Source organism: Budorcas taxicolor, chromosome 16 (genome assembly GCF_023091745.1).
Source record: "Budorcas taxicolor isolate Tak-1 chromosome 16, Takin1.1, whole genome shotgun sequence".
NCBI lineage: Eukaryota > Metazoa > Chordata > Mammalia > Artiodactyla > Bovidae > Budorcas > Budorcas taxicolor.
In genome coordinates this window covers 58,235,322-58,253,021 of record NC_068925.1, presented here as the reverse complement: position 1 = coordinate 58,253,021, position 17,700 = coordinate 58,235,322, and the positions used below count along the sequence as shown (strand labels likewise).

General features: G+C 38.4%; 1 protein-coding gene across 2 annotated transcripts in view; it reads left to right on the top strand.

Annotated features, from left to right (window-relative positions):
- COP1 (COP1 E3 ubiquitin ligase) overlaps nt 1–17,700 on the top strand; it is a 230,527-nt gene that overhangs the window by 34,141 nt on the left and 178,686 nt on the right. The window contains exons 3-5 of one of the 2 annotated variants that reach the window (XM_052653649.1): nt 1,212–1,309; nt 11,141–11,205; nt 11,884–12,003. In XM_052653649.1, coding sequence (XP_052509609.1) covers nt 1,212–1,309; nt 11,141–11,205; nt 11,884–12,003 — 283 coding nt within the window. Of the gene's footprint in view, nt 1–1,211; nt 1,310–11,140; nt 11,218–11,883; nt 12,004–17,700 lie in introns of both variants that reach the window. The other variant, XM_052653648.1, reaches the window with a different exon arrangement.

Here is a 17,700-nt window from a genome sequence, read left to right as displayed (position 1 = left end):
CCTGCATTGCAGGCGGATTCTTTACCAGCTGAGCCACAAGGGAAACCCAAGAATACTGAAGTGAGTAGCCTACCCTTTTCCAGTGGATCTTCCTGACCCAGGAGTTGATCTGGGGTCTCCTGCGTTGCAGGTGGATTCTTTACCAACTGAGCTATCCGGGAAACCCTAGTAATGTAATGATTATTTTCATAATGTCAATTTGATATTTCTTTTCTAATTAGTTGAATGACATTTTCAAAGTTTTTATTATAAGGCAATATACAATTGTCAAAAGCCAAGCATTACAGAAATAAATAATCTGAGAAGGGAAAAATTTATCATAATCTTATTTCTCTAGCCAGGCCTGTAATAGTTATTATTTTTCATGGTTTATAGTTACATATTAGGATTTTTATTGGCTCTATACATTGGATTGATGTTTACAAATTTATGTAGTCAATTTCCTAATGTTTTGGTTGCTTCTAACTTATTTTGCTGTTTACAAATAACTTTGAATTGAAAATTTTTCTACTTATATATATTTGCTTATTTCCTAAAGATAAATTCCAGGAAGTAATATCACTGCATCAAAGAGGTTTCACAGCCTTAAGAATTTTCCATGCAAGTTGTCTTCTAGAAAGTTATGGTAGTTAAATTTCCTGCAACAGCATATGAAATTATTCATTTGTACATGTACTCCTAACTCTGATAGCCTTTTGTTTATTTTTCTATTCTGATTGGTAAAAGGAAGTATATAATTTTAAGTCACTTTATCATCCTAGTGAAGGTGGTGTTTCCCATGTTTATTGACTAATTTTTGGTTTGTTGATTTTTCTGTTCTCTGATTTTCTTTTTATTTGAATGAGCTCTTCTTATATTAAGGATATCAGCACTCCAAGAACACAGTTTGTTTGCTTAACTAAATTGTAGGCTTTTGTTTTTTTTCCTATTGTTATGTACCATTTAAATTGCATAAACTTACATTTTAAATTTTATATCCTGTAGGCTTGTTACTTGAGTTTATTTTTAAATAACTTTCATATACTATTATCTAATAAATGTCCTATGTACCTTTTTATGATATAGAAGTATAAGCTGAAATAAACTTGATAACTGCTAGATTACTTATGTTGAAAATGAGGAATAGAAAACTAATAGGCATTATTTTGTGACCAGTTTGCTAATTAGTCACTGATTTAATGAAGCCTATTTTATTTTTTCTTTGTTAATAGCTACAAGTGTATTCATCAGAGTTTGGAGGATAATAATAGATGTCCCAAGTGTAACTACGTTGTGGATAATATTGACCATCTGTATCCTAATTTCTTGGGTGAGTCTTTGGAATGATTTTTAATTTTTAAAAATATTCAGTCCCCAAAAGGTTGTGCTAGCACTAATTTATTTAGAGAACATAACGTAGAGGTAAGCATGTCTCTCTGTCCTGGTCACCAGAGTGCTTTCCCTGTCTTCTTGGGTTGTGACATTGATTACATTGATAGCTAGGTAGAATGTGAGGCTGTAGGAGAATACCAGAGTTCCAGACCCCTGTCTCTGTATCTTGTTCTGCATTCTTGATTCTGTTTTGGGGCAGAAGCAGTGGAGGGAAAAGTTAACGGAGAATGGGAAGAGGGGGGAAAGTTGAGTATGAGGACTCCTGGATGAGGGAACAGGAGTCTAGGGAGACAATTGAAAAGAAAACTGGGGAAAGGAAGGCATGGATATGGAGCATTTGAGGGAGGAATGGTGCCTGGAGCAGATGGACACAAATAGGGAACCCTTAGGGTGAATGGCAAGTAGTTGGGAATAATACCTAGTCAGAGACCAGTTATGAAAGTCTAGAAATTTTACATGTTGAAAAGCCTTAGGTTGTGTGGAATGTTTTCAGTTTGAGTTTTTGTGAAGGAAGATTAATTTTCAGATGTGGATAGGCAAGAAGTAGGGCACTATTGGTTTTGTATATCAGAAAGGATAATTCTTCTTTCTAAAGTGTAACATACTTAGAGGTAAGGACATATAGATTCTGACCGCCCTGTGCTTCAGTTGCAGTTTGATTTGTTTGGTGTTTTATAATACTAAATCATGGCATGGAACCTGTTTAGCCATGGCTTTCCATTTTTTATTTCTGTTCTGAAATTCCATTGACTTCAACCCTTTCTTCTCTTTGATTCTTCACTGCACTCCAATATCTTTTCATAAAGGAAAATAAACTATTGGATGGTTGCATAGCAGAAAGGAACCCTGAAGAAAATATTTTGATGATTTTCTGGTGAAATACCAAACTCTTCTAGATAGAGAAAGTCTTGTGACAAACTAGGAGAGTGAACTTAGGAAAAGAAGAAATACTGACTGCTGATGCTCTGTGGGACTGGACTTCATGAGCTGAGTTAGGGAAACCGAAGTCCTGCAGAGCAGAAGCCTTTGTCCTTGAACGTACAAACATGGATAGATGCTAGTTTATGAGTTTTAGAATCACGTTTCTTTGAGTTCTTATAACTCTGGAAAACTACTCCTTCTTTTGGAATGGTTAAATGCAGCAAGGAAATCAGTGGTCTTAAGATTTTGGTATTTACCAAAAATTTCAGGCAGTATTCCTTAATGAGACCATAAGTTAGAAATTCTCTTATGTAAATTTCTAAATAGGGTGAGAACACCATATGGAAGGAATGTGAGAATATTAACACTAAGATGTAATTTCATAGTTTATATATTCTCAAATATATACATTGAGTGAATAGTAAAAGTCATAATTACTGATTTCCTTAGCTAGACATTATCTTCATTATGATCTAGTTTTTAATCTTCTCTTTATATGGGTAAAGAATTTTGGTTTTGGGTAATTTAAGCGTTAAGTATTTTATGCCCAGATTTGAAGTCTAAGTTATAATGCAGCTTCCAGTATGAGTATTTATGTCAGCCATAGAAATAACATTTCATCCTGATATATTTATTCTGTCTCACTGCCTGTCACCCTTTCCAGTCTTTACCTTTGTACAGTGACAGTCAAATCCTTAGGTTCCTGTGCACTCAGGAAGCTACTGAGATCTGTTTCTGAAAATGGTATATCACTTGTTTTTTTCTGTACTGGAGAAAAAAAATTTATTCCCATTGATTTAGTTTGAGATCACATGATATATATAATGCCTGTAGTTCTTTGCTGGACTAGAAAAATGCTGAGCCTTCTAAAAGTAATGTCAGATTTCCTCTTGAGCATCGTAAAATAAGTGTAAGTTATATGATTCTGAGGTATTCTAATATTTTTATTGATAGATTAGGATCCTTCACTTTTAATGCTTTACATTTACTTGAGTCATGGCTAGCGGGCTGGGCTACATATTTTCAAAAAGATCTTCAAACCTTTTTGCTTGGATGACACATGAAAATTCTGAAAAATGATGTACTTCCCACATTGATGCCATATTTAAATTAGCATCCAGATTTTTCTTTGTAAGTTTCAGTGCTTGTAAAGAATATAGTTTAAAAAGTATTATAAATATGGTTATTTAAAAATAAACATTTATCTCTTTTTAAAATGTATCTAATGGAAACTGAATAGTATAGTGATTTGCTACTTATCATTGTTTCAAAAATAAAGACTTTGCATTAACAATGAGAAATTTTGTGTTTTGTCCCTTTGAATTTCTGCTTAAATTGCAAATTGCCCACATAATTTTGTCATTATGTATTTTTGGGTCTTCTCTGGTTAAGATTCCATGCTTCCAATGCAAGGGGGCACAGGTTCAATCATTGGTTGGGAAATTAGGATCCCACATGCTGGACAGTGTGGCCAAAAAATACACACACACACACACACACACACACACACACACATATACATGTTTGAAATTCTTACTGATTTATCTGTCATACTTTTCTGTAACAGAAAATAGAAATTACAGACTTTGAAGCTTCTTTTGAACTTTTGAATGTATTTTTTTGATTTGTAATTATTCGATATGCATTTGATGAAATAAATATGTACAAATTTTATAAAGTATTAGACATAAAAATTTATTGAAAGTGGCTGCTTAATGTGTGATGGTGTTCTTCTCAATTAGTTCCATTGCCACTGATAGTTATTACTAGGACAGGGATTCAGTTTCATTTATATTTTTTTTATTTATTTAGGATCATCACAGTTTTTTAAAAAAATTGAGATATAATTGACATATAACATTGTGTAAGTTTAAGACTTTTCCTTTTTATTTTGAAAAGGGTAACTCATGAGAAACTCAGCGTACATAAATACTTTCATGGGGATTGAAGGAACTTTGTTCCAGCACTGTCACTTATTTCTTTGACCTTCTTGTGAATTACATACTTCAAAAAAAAGAAGCACTCATTCAGTAAAAAAAAAAAAAAAAAAAAATTTTTAACCTGCCATCAGTTCAGTTCAGTTCAGTTCAGTCACTCAGTCGTATCCGACTCTTTGCGACCCCATGAATTGCAGCACACCAGGCCTCCCTGTCCATCACCAACTCCCGGAGTTCACTCAGACTCGCGTCCATGGAGTCGGTGATGCCATCCAGCCATCTCATCCTCTGTCGTCCCCTTCTCCTCCTGCGCCCAATCCCTCCCAGCATCAGAGTCTTTTCTAGTGAGTCAACTCTTCGCATGAGGTGGCTGAAGTACTGGAGTTTCAGCTTTAGCATCATTCCTTTCAAAGAAATCCCAGGGCTGATCTCCTTCAGAATGGGCTGGCTGGATCTCCTTGCAGTCCAAGGAACCCTCAAGAGTCTTCTCCAACACCACAGGTCAAAAGCATCAATTCTTCGGCGCTCAGCCTTCTTCACAGTCCAACTCTCACATCCATACATGACCACTGGAAAAACCATAGCCTTGACTAGACGGACCTTAGTTGGCAAAGTAATGTCTCTGCTTTTGAATATGCTATCTAGGTTGGTCATAACTTTTCTTCCAAGGAGTAAGCGTCTTTTAATTTCATGGCTTCAGTCACCATCTGCAGTGATTTTGGAGCCCCCCAAAATAAAAGTCTGACACTATTTCCAGTGTTTCCCCATTTATTTCCCATGAAGTGATGGGACCGGATGCCATGATCAATGTTGAGCTTTAAGCCAACTTTTTCCCTCTCCTCTTTCCCTTTCATCAAGAGGCTTTTTAGTGCCTCTTCACTTTCTGCCATAAGGGTGGTGTCATCTGCATATCTGAGGTTATTGATATTTCTCCCGGCAGTCTTGATTCCAGCTTGTGTTTCTTCCAGTCCAGCATTTCTCATGATGTACTCTGCATAGAAATTAAATAAGCAGGGTGACAATATACAGCCTTGACGCACTCCTTTTCCTATTTGGAATCAGTCTGTTGTTCCACATCCAGTTCTAACTGTTGCTTCCTGACCTGCATACAGATTTCTTAAGAGGCAAGTCAGGTGGTCTGGTATTCCCATCTCTCTCAGAATTTTCCACAGTTTATTGTGATCCACACAGTCAAAGGCTTTGACATAGTCAGTAAAGCAGAAATAGATGTCTTTCTGGAACTCTGTTGCTTTTTCAATGATCCAGCAGATGTTGCCTATTTGATCTCTGGTTCCTCTGCCTTTTCTAAAACTAGCTTGAACATCAGGAATTTCATGGTTCACATATTGTTGAAGCCTGGCTTGGAGAATTTTGAGCATTACTTTACTAGCGTGTGAGATGAGTGCAATTGTTCGGTAGTTTGAGCATTCTTTGGCATTGCCTTTCTTTGGGATTGGAATGAAAGCTGACCTTTTCCAGTCTTGTGGCCACTGCTGAGTTTTCCAAATGTGCTGGCATATCGAGTGCAGCACTTTCACAGCATCATCTTTCAGGATTTGAAAGAGCCCAACTGGAATTCCATCACCTCCCCTGGCTTTGTTTGTAGTGATGCTTTCTAAGGCCCACTTGACTTCACAGTCAAGGATGTCTGGCTCTAGATGAGTGATCACACCATCGTGATTATCCCGGTCGTGAAGATCATCTTTTTTGTACAGTTCTTCTGTGTATTCTTGCCACCTCTTCTTAATATCTTCTGCTTCTGTTAGGTCCATACCATTTCTGTCCTTTATCGAGCCCATCTTTGCATGAAATGTTCCCTTGGTATCTCTTAATTTTCTTGAAGAGATCTCTGGTCTTTCCCATTCTGTTGTTTTCCTCTATTTCTTTGCATAGATCGCTGAAGAAGGCTTTCTTACCTCTTCTTGCTGTTCTTTGGAACTCTGTATTCAGATGCTTATATCTTTCCTTTTCTCCTTTGCTTTTTACTTCTCTTCTTTTCACAGCTATTTGTAAGGCCTCCCCAGACAGGCTTTTTTCTCTTTTGCATTTCTTTTCCATGGGGATGGTCTTGATCCCTGTCTCCTGTAAAGTGTCACAAACTTCATTCCATAGTTCATTAGGTACTCTATCTATCAGATCTAGGCCCTTAAATCTATTTCTCACTTCCACTGTATAATCATAAAGGATTTGATTTAGGTCATACCTAAATGGTCTAGCGGTTTTCCCTACTTTCTTCAATTTAACTCTGAATTTGGTAATAAGGAGTTCATGATCTGAGCCACAGTCAGCTCCCGGTCTTGTTTTTGTTGACTGTATAGAGCTTCTCCCATCTTTGGCTGCAAAGAATAAAATCAATCTGATTTCGGTGTTGACCATCTGGTGATGTCCATGTGTAGAGTCTTCTCTTGTGCTGTTGGAAGAGGGTGTTTGCTATGACCAGTGCATTTTCTTGGCAAAACTCTATTAGCCTTTGCCCTGCTTCATTCCGTATTCCAAGGCCAAATTTGCCTGTTACTCCAGGTGTTTCTTGACTTCCTACTTTTGCATTCCAGTCCCCTATAATGAAAAGGACATCTTTTGGGGATGTTAGTTCTAAAAGGTCTTGTAGGTCTTCATAGAACCGTTCAACTTCAGCTTCTTCAGCATTACTGGTTGTGGCATAGACTTGGATCACTGTGATATTGAATGGTTTGCCTTGGAAACAAACAGAGATCATTCTGTCGTTTTTGAGATTGCATCCAAGTACTGCATTTCAGACTCTTTTGTTGACCATGATGGCTACTCCATTTCTTCTGAGGATTTCCTGCCTGCAGTAGTAGATATAATGGTCATCTGAGTTAAGTTCACCCATTCCAGTCCATTTTAGTTTGCTGATTCCTAGAATGTTGACATTTACTCTTGCCATCTCTTGTTTGACCACTTCCAATTTGCCTTGATTCATGGACCTGACATTCCAGGTTCCTATGCAATATTGCTCTTTACTGCATCGGACTTTGTTTCTATCACCAGTCACAACCTTCCATAATCATTAACAAATCCACTTCTTTCTTCAGTTTTAATGAAAGAAAAGAATTGGAAGTCATACACTCCAAACACAAGCAGATTCGGTTTTCTGGTCTTTAGACTCATGCATTTTTTTTGTCAAGATAGGTATTTTGATTTTTTCCTTGCCTGCCCTAAGCCCTACACTACAGTTCCTCCTTTTTCTTCTTCCTCTGTCTTCTTTCCTTCCCCTTTCCCCCAAAAGGGGCACAAATCTCACTTTTTGCGTTTCTGTCCTCTTTGTTCTTCAGTTCAGTCACTCAGTCGTGTCCTGGCTCTTTGTGACCCCATGGACTGTAGCATGCCAGGTTTCCCTGTCTGTCACCAGCTCCTGGGGTTTGCTCAAACTCATGTGCATCGAGTCAGTGATGGCATCTAACCATCTCATCCTCTGTCATCCCCTTCTCCTCCTGTCGTCAATCTTTCCCAGTTCTTCTCATCAGGTGGCCAAAGTACTGGAGCTTCAGCTTCAGCATTAGTCCTTCCAGTGAATATTCAGGACCAGTTTCCTTTAGGATGGACTGGTTTGATCTCCTTGCTGTCCAAGGGACTCTTAAGAGTCTTTTCCAGCACCATAGTTCAAAACTATCATTTCTTTGGCGTTCAGCCTTCTTTATGGTCCAACTCTCACATCCATCCATGACTACTGGAAAAAATCGTAGCTTTGATTAGACAGGCCTTTGTTGGCAGAGTAATGTCTCTGCTTTTTAATATTCTGTCTAGGTTGGTCATGACTTTTCTTCCAAGGAACAAGTGTCTTTTAATTTCATGGCTGCGGTCACCATCTGCAGTGATTTTGGAGCCCACTGTTTCCATTGTTTCCCCATCTATTTGCCATGAAGTGATGGGACCGGATGCCATGGTCTTTGTTTTTGAATGTTGAGTTTTAAGCCAGCTTTTTTACTCTCCTCTTTCACTTTCATCAAGAGGCTTCTTCCTCTCACATGTAGGGAGTTCTGGGGACCCTTCCCCTTACCAGGCTGTTCTTTGTCCCAGTGTGTTCAGTAATGGGGACCTGTTAGGTCCCTTGTTGAGCCTGAAGCTGTTCCAGGCACCAGCTAGGACTGGGAAGCAGTGTTGAAGCTTGAGAACGTGAAATTACAGAGTAGGGCTGTGGGCAAGTGAGACTGGGGGTTGCGGAAACTGGGCTCTCTTTCTCTGCTGTTGCTGGGAGGCTCATGCAGGGTGAGGGGGTGTGTCTCCTGCAACCTCTGCAGTTGCTCTCCTTCACTCCTACGAGGGCTTGCTCTAGCTCGCCCTGTCCTTCCGTGATGTATGATCGACCTCCAGCTACCCCCCTACCCCTACCACCCCGCCTCCAGCAATCTGTTTTCTAGTGTTCTCTGTGGATAAAATCTGTAAATTGAATGGTCTTAGCTCCCTAATGAATGACCTTCTTACTCTTTAATGTAAAAGACAACATACATGCAAAATTTAAAATCTCTGCTATACAAAAAGTCACCAACACATATAATGTCTTTACTACTGCCAAGTACTTTTCCAGGCACTTTTTACATTCTCAGTCCTAGGACACAGGTAGTTGTTGTCATCTGTATTCCTCCCGTGGGGGAACTAAGGCACAGAGAAGGCGAGTAACTTGTATAAAGTTCAACAGCCCCAGTAAATGATGGAATTGGGATTTGGTCCTGACTTGAGTATGTGCTTTTACTTTGCTATCTTGCCTCTTAAATGACAGTTGCTAGAATGAAATCTTTAGCAGTAGAAAGACATTTTGTTTGGTTTTTTTTTGGCTGTGCTGTCCTTGTGATGGAGTGTGGGCTTTCCATTGCAACATGTAATCTTCCCTGGTTGTGGCATGCGGGCTCAATTGCCCCATGGCATGTGGGAACTTAGCTCCCCAACCAAGGATCAAACCTGTGTCCCCTGCATTGCATGATGGACTCTTGACTACTGGACCACCAGGGACGTCTGAGAAAGACATTATTTGTTCTTAGTACTGTAGTTATTATAAGGATTCAGTGAATTACAAATAAGGGTTTGGAACATTCATGGCCAATGTTAAATGAGATTTCTTAAATGAGATTTTTACCCTACTGCTCCCTCCCACCGCTACCCCACCCTGTTTTGGGGGCACACCATGTGGCTTGTTGGGCGTTGGTTCCCTGACTAGAGATTGACTGCAGACCCAGGGCAGTGGGTCCTAACCACTGGATCACCAGGGAGTTTCTCACACACCCTTATTTGAATTCTTTTCCACTTCTCTTCCTGTTTAGTGAGTCTCTGTGTGCTTATTATGGCCCAGTTCCAATGTCACCTTATGTGTGAAGTCTCGTTAACATTTTAATAGCTCCTTGTCCTGTGTTCTTTTTAAATCCGTATCAGTGGTGGTCCTGACTGTCCTATTATAACTGGTGCATTGTATGTGTTTGTCTGCTTACTCCTAGTTGCTTGCGTCTTTAAGTCTTACTTAGGTTGAGTCTTATCTTTAAACCTTGGTTTCTAGCGTGGCCCTGGTATCTCTCTGATTTTTTAGAAAATATTTGTAATAAATTGTGGTATGGTGGGAAGTATTAGATAGGCTTATATCCTAGCTTTGTCATATATTATATGTCACCGTGAGTACCTTTCTTGTGCTCTTTCTAGTATTTCCTCATCTCTGAAATGCAAGGAATAACCCATAGGATAGCGTCTGTAAATTAAAGACTAGTACGTTAAACTGGCTTAGTGCTAGTTGCTCTTTTCTCTTTCAGTTTTTTTTTTTTTTTCTTTAATCAATTGGGTGTTAAAGATGAAAAATCTATTAAAAGTGGCTGGAACATTAAGGGAAATGTATTGATTTACACAGAGTTTCTAGATTGAGTTAATTTGATATCTCAGTGATATGATCAAGTTCTCTCCGTCCTTCTGGCCTTCCTTCCCCAGCAGATGTGTTGGTCCTTTGGCTGGCTCCCCTCAAGAGAGATGCAGGGTGGCTCAAAGTGACTCCAGGTACCATCCCTAGATGAAGGCAGACAAAGAACTCGTTCAAGCCTTCTCTTCTGAAAGACAGCATGCCCTTTATTGGGCAAAACGAGGTCTTAGTAGTTAACCATTTTGTCAGTCACTGTCAAGAGGCTATGACTAGATGGATTTAGGTTAAGTTAAGCTTCATTCCGTAGGGCCAGGGAGGGATCTAGGCTCTCTGAAAGCATATGACAGTTGGCATTCTGACATTTGGGAAAAAATAATATTCTTATTTTTCTTTATTTATTATTTTTCTTTATTTGTTTTAATTTTTTGACCACACTGAGCGCTATGTGGAATATTAGTTCCCCGATTGGGGATCAAGCTGGCGCCCCCTGCAGTGGAAGTGCGGAGTTTTAACCATTGGAAGATCAGGCTGGTGCCCCCTGCAGTGGAAGTGTGGAGTTTTAACCACTGGAGGGCCAGGGAAGCCCCTCATGTTCTTATTTTTTAAAAAAGGGTTAGAATGGCTTTTGGATAGGTAACTGACTGTGTTTGCCATGATATTTATAGAAAAGTCACCAGCAAAAAGAACAACAAATGAAAACCTCTAGTGCCTCCCTCATAGACTCTGCCAGTTACCGTGTAGAGTGTGGAATGGTCTCTTACAGGCAAGAACTGTTTCCAAATGCCGCTAGTGGCATCACTGACACATGAAAGAGAAAGTGCATATTCTGAAGAATCTCCCTTCTGCAGTAATAGTGATGGTAATAATAGTGGTAGTTGTAGTAGTAGCTGTGGCAAAACTGTTTCTAGTATGAAAAAAAAAAGCATGTCTGCTTAGCATTTTTTTTTCTGACATTTTAGACTTTTTAAAGTTAAATAGAATCCATTTAAATAGAACAGTTAGATCATTTAATAAAAATACAGATTATATGTGCTTTTTGTTTTGTTTTTGTTTTCAGTGAATGAGCTCATTCTCAAACAGAAGCAAAGATTTGAGGAAAAGAGGTTCAAATTGGACCACTCAGTGAGTAGCACCGTATGTTTCAACTTTTTTATTACTATTTTTAATAAATTTCATTTTGCTTTGTTCATTGGCTTAATATTAATGGGTATTCAAGCTTAGCATATTACTGGTTTTTCTTAAAGGAGATCTAGGATTATCCTAGTCAATAAACAGCTTTCTTTTGTCTGAATTGTTTAGAATTTACTCTTTTGAAAGGTCTGGTGGGGTAATACTGAGTCAGTTGTCTTGTAACACATTGCATTTAAAGAATTATATGGCAGGATGAAACTGTGGGTGGTCATTTGAGGGAAAAAAAACTTAAAAGACTCAGTTTAAGAGGATTAACCCCAAATTACTGAAGCAAGTGAACTTAAATTATTACCTTATCAAATACAAAGTGGAAAATATGGTTAGACAGGTAATTAAAATCTGGGCACTTGTTTTGAAGGGAATTACACCTTTAGAGAAGATGACTTGACATATCTTGAATGTGCCTTTCATATCATTTAAATTTATTTAAGGGAGAAATAGTGATTAAATTATAATTAGAAGGCATTGGGGAGCCACTAGCTGGGAAGGAATAGGTTGGAACATTATAGTTTATTTTTGATATGTAATAAACATATTAGAAAATAGCAAACATTTGTTTTTGATTCTCTAAAACAGTTTTGTTAAGTTGGGTTTCTTCTTTGTTTTTAGAATGGCCACAGGTGGCAAATATTTCAGGATTTGTTGGGAACTGACCAAGATAACCTTGATTTGGCCAATGTCAACCTCATGCTGGAGTTACTAGTGCAGAAGAAGAAACAACTGGAAGCAGTAAGTGGCCCTTGAACTTTAAAAATCTTTATTTTAATAAGATAATAGAAATATTTATAATAATAGGGTAGTGTTAGTCAGTCAGTCCAGTTTTATTCAGCAGGAGTCATCTGCAAGCTACCACTTATAAGATTTCCCTTTTTCAATTCAAAGAAAGAACAAATTCCTTATAATACAACTTACTTGCAGTGTCCAGTTTTTATTAACAAAAGCTGAGTGTTCAGATCATGAGAAAGTACAGCTTCATTTTAATAGGGAACAATTATTATTGATCTTTTTTCTTCTAATGAATCTTCACCTCTTCACATGTGGGATTTGGAGGAGAAAATAGGGATTATTTTAATTTACATAAAATCCTTCCAGCAGGTGTTGGTTAGCAGTAGCAGTAGTCGATGGCTTAACTAAGGGCATTTAGAAAGATGGGAACTGAAACAAAATTATGTCCTGTTTTCATGTAATGGAATCTAAATAAGTGAACAGTTACATTTATTTCAGGTAAATAAACGTAAAACATATAAAATGAGAATTTGCGTGTGTTAGTTAGGAATTGAGTATGCTCCATTTGAATAAAGACTGTATACGTTAATATAAGCAGATACCCATCCTTAACTACCTTGAACAAAAAGGGGATATAAATTGACAGAATAAGGGAGTGAGAAGCTCACACACATAAAAAGGAAGAGCTTAACAAGCAAGTGTTAGGAACCATCACTTCTCTGGTGACTATAAGGAAATGAAATCAGGCATTTGGATGTTGTCAGGAGAGTTTCTGTTTTACTTTTCATGACTGTTTCTTTGGGACAGGTTTGATTTTCTTTTATTGGATTTTTATCCCATGGCAGATAATGTGGTCACCTGTACTTGCGAATTTATGTTTTTTGATAAAAGGAGAAAAAGAGCCTCTCAGCTTGATTTTTAAGAAATTCCGTGGATTGATTCTGATTAACATAGCTTAGATCTGGATGAAACTGAGTAGAATGGGAATCTCTTAGTGGAAGAAAGGAGTAGTTGAGGTTGAGCTGACTAAAACGAGGCTCCCTATTGTGTCTTTTTTCATGGTGGGAATTTCTCCTGTGGTTTCTTTGGGGGGGCGGGGGAAGTGGGATGGCTTTATCTTTTATTTGCTTTTGTTTCCTTCAGATTTGTTGAGATGTAACTGATATATCATTGCTTAATTGTTCAGTCGTGTCTGATTCTTTGGGACCCCATGCACTGTAGCCTATCAGGCTCCTTTGTCTATGGGATTTTATAGGCGAGAAATACCAGAGTGGGTTGCCATTCCCGTCTTCAGGGGATCTTCCCTCCCCAGAGGTCAAACCTGTGTCTCTTGTGTCTCCTGCATTGGCAGGAGGATTCTTTACCACTGGTGCCACCTGGGAAGCCAAAACTGATGTATAGCACTGCATCAGTTTAAGGTGTATAGCATAATGACTTGATACACATATACTGTAAAATGATTATTACAATAAATTTAGTTAACATCATCTCATATAGATAAAAGAAAAAAGAAAAGGTTTTTTTTTTCATGATGAGAGCTTTTTTAGGATTTACTTGCTTAGCAACTTTCAGATATACCATCCACTAGTGTTAACTATAGTTATCTTGTTATACATTGTATCCTCGTTACTTATCTTAAAATTGTAAGTTTGTACTTTTTTGTTTTTTTTCCCTTTTTATTTTTTTAAAACTGTTTTTATTGGAGTATAGTTGCTTTATAATGTTGTATTTGTTTCTGCTGTACAGCAAAATGAACCAGCTATGCATATTCATATAACCCCTCCCTTTTGGACTTTGTTCCCATTCCGGTCACCATACCGCATTAAGCAGAGTTGCCTGCGCTACACAGTGCGTTCTCACAGTTATCTGTTTTGTCTATTTATTTAAACATTTTTAATATGATTTCATTTGTCTGCTTTTGGCTGTGCTGGGTCTTCATTGCTGCCCAGACTTTTCTCTAGTTGTGGTGAGTGGGGGCTGCTCTCCAGTTGCAGTGAGAGGACTTCTCGTTGTGGTGGCTGCTCTCATGGGGCACGGACTGTAGGGCACACGGACTTTAGAAGTCACGGTTCCTAGACTCCGGAACACAGGCTCAGTAGTTGTGGCCTAGTTGCTCTGCAGCCTGAGGGATCCTCCTGGATCAGGGGTCAAACCCATGTCTCCTGCATTGGTAGGTGGATTCTTTATCTCTAAGCCGTCAGGGAAGTTCTAGTTATCTATTTTAAACACAGTATCAATAGAGTATATGTGTCCGTTCCATTCTCCCAATTTCTCCCCCTCACCGTTGGTGTCCATATATTTGTTCCCTACGTCTGTGTCTTTATTTCTGCTTTGCAAATAAGATCATCTATACCATTTTTCCAGATTCCATGTATATGTTTTAATATTTGATATTTGCTTTTCTCTTTCTGACTTAAACTTTACTTTGTATGACATCCTAGGTCCATCCATGTCTCTACAAATGACTCCATTTTGTTCCTTTTTGTGGCTGCGTAATATTCCATTGTGTGTATTTATCACCTCTTCTTTATCCATTGCTCTGTTAGTGGACATTTAGGTTGTGGAAATTGTACTTTTTGACCTTGATTCAATTTCCCCTGTTCCCTGCTTTTGGTAACCATGCATCTGATCTTTTTCTGTAAGCTTGGTGTTTTTGTGTGTTCTTTTAAGATTCATATGTATGTGAGATCATATGGTGCTTATCTCTCTTTCTGACTTATTTCATTATACTGCTCATGAGGTCCATCCATGTTGTCACAAATGGCAGAATTTCCTTCCTTTTTGTGGCTGAATAGCATTTCATTATATGTATATATACCACCCTTGTGGCTCAGTTGATAAAGAATCTGCCTGCAACGCAGGAGATCTGGTTTCGATCCCTGGGTTGGGAAGATCCCCTGAAAAAGGGAAAGGCTACCCACTCCAGTATTCTGGCTTGGAGAATTCCATGGACTGTATAGTTCATGGGGTCTCAGAGTCCTACACGACTGAGCGACTTTCACTTTCACACCACATCTTTATCCAGTCATGCGCTGATGGACACTTAGGTTATCAACATATCTTGGCAGTTATAAGTAATGCTGCATTGGGTGTGACAGTGCAGATGTTTCTCTGACATCGTGGTTTAATTTCCTTTGGATATATTCCCAGAAGTGGGAATGTTGGATCACATGATAGTTTTATTCTTAATTTTTTTGAGGAACCTCCATTCTGTTTTCCATAGTGGCTATACCAGTTTACTTTCCTACCAGCAGGGTACAAGGGTTCCTTTTTCTCCATGTCCTCACCAGCATGTGCTCTTTCTTGTCCTTTTGACTGTGACCATTCTGACTAGTGTGAAGTGATGTCTTCTTGTGGTTTTAACCTGTATTTCCCTAATGATTTGTGATGTTGAACACCTTTTCATATACCTGTTGATTATTTGAATATCTTTTTTGGAAAATCCCTTGCCCATTTTAAAATTTCATTTTTTAAAAAATTTCTATTGAATTATACTAATTCTTTATGTACAGTATTTTATATATTAACCTCTTATCAGATATATGATCTGTAAATATTTTCACCCATTCTGTTGGTTGCCTTTTCATTTTGTTGATCATGTCTTTGGTTTGCAGAAGCTTGTACATTTGATATAGTTGTACTTGTTTTTTATTTTGTTGCTTTTGTGTTAGGTGTCATATCCCAGAAATTGTTGCCAAAACTCTTCTGTGCTTTTAAGCATAGTTTTCTATTAGCATCTACTGTGTGCTAGATGCTGTGTTAAAGGTAGTGGAAAAGACAGAATTCTGCTCTGTGTGTTGTGTTGAGGGGAACAGGGCACAATAGCTGAGGCGATAAACTAAATAAACTAATAAATATTTTCACACAGTGGTAAATGATATAAAAACACTTTTTAAGGATAGACTGAATATGTATAGTTATCTTGCTCCCTTAATGTCATGAAAATGACAGGAAAGTGATTTTTAAAAGGCGAAAGAATGGGAGGAGAGACAGTATCTACTTTTCTAAGCTATAAAGTAGATGGATGAAAAGTGATAGATTAGATCTGAGAAGATTGAGCCAGCAGTAGGGAATTGGTGGGAACCAACCTGCCTGGAGAATCCCAGGGACGGGAGAGCCTGGTGGGCTGCCGTCTATGGGGTTGCACAGAGTCGGACATGACTGAAGTGACTCAGCAGCAGTAGCAGCAGCAACCCTATGTAGATTATGGAAAAAAGGCCTTTCTTGGATTTGGAGCATGATCCCTTCGTGTACAACTATAGCTGTTGACCTTAAGAGAACACTAGAAGTTTTCCCCTGGTGGTGGTAAAAGAGAGACTTTCTGGATTATCACATTGCAGGCACATTTAAGGGTGTGTGGGGGCTTCTGTACTGAAGATAGACAAGTTTACATACTGAATGTGAGAGCTGTTAACCTTATTCCCCATTTGACTTGTCAGTATTAATCTTTGTGCGCTCTTAGAATTGAAGAAATACAGGTATCTTAGTTTTAGAACTCAGATCTTTTTGAAGAGGGAGGCACTTCAGAAACAAAGGTATCATAGGTATTACAGCATTTTTACATTATTGTTTTCTTATTTTACTTTGCATTCTGACAATCACAGAAAACTAACCAAATGATCACATGGATCACAGCCTTGTCTAACTCAGTGAAACTATGAGCCCTGCCATATAGGCCACCCAAGATGGACGTGTCATGGTGGAGAGTTCTGACAAAATGTGGTCCCCTGGAGAAGGGAATGACAAACCACTTCAGTATTCTTGCCTTGAGAACCCCATGAAGATTAGGAAAAGGCGAAAAGATATGATATTGAAAGATGAACTTCCCTGGTCAGTAGGTGCTCAGTATGCTACTGGAGAAGAGTGGAGAAATAGTTCCAGAAGGAATGAAGAGATGAAGCCAAAGCAAAAATAACTCCCACCTGTAGATGTGATTGCTCATAGAAGTAAAGTCCAGTACTGTAAAGAACAAGATTGCATAGGAACCTGGAATGTTAGGTCCATATATCAAGGTAAAACGAAAGTGGTCAAACAGGAGATGGCAAGAGTGAACATCGACATTTTAGGGATCTGTGAACTAAAATGGACTGGAATGGGGGAATTTAATTCAGATGACCTTTATATCTACTACTGTGGGCAAGAATTCCTTAGAAGAAATGGAGTAGCCCTCATAGTCAACAAAAGAGTCCAAAATGTGGTACTTGGGTACAATCTCAAAAATGACAGAATGATCTCTATTTGTTTCCAAAGCAAACTAATCAATAGCACAGGAACCAAGTCTTTGCCCTAACCACTAATGCGGAAGAATCTGAAGTTGAATGGTTCTATGAAGACCTACATGACCTTCTAGAACTAACACCAAAAAAAAAATGTCCTTTTGATTATAGGGGATTGGAATGCAAAAGTAGGAAGTCAAGAGATACCACGAGTAATAGGCAAGTTTGGCCTCGGTGTATAAGATGAACCAGGGCAAAGGCTAATACAGTTTTGCCAAGAGAACGCACTGGTCATAGCAAACACTCTCTTCCAATAACACAAGAGATGACTCTACACACGGACATCACCAGATGGTCAATACCCAAATCAGATTGATTATATTATTTGCAGCCAGAATTGGAGAAGCTCTATACAGTCAGCAAAAACAAGACTACGAGCTGACTGTGGCTCAGATCATGAACTCCTTGCTGCCAATTCAGACTT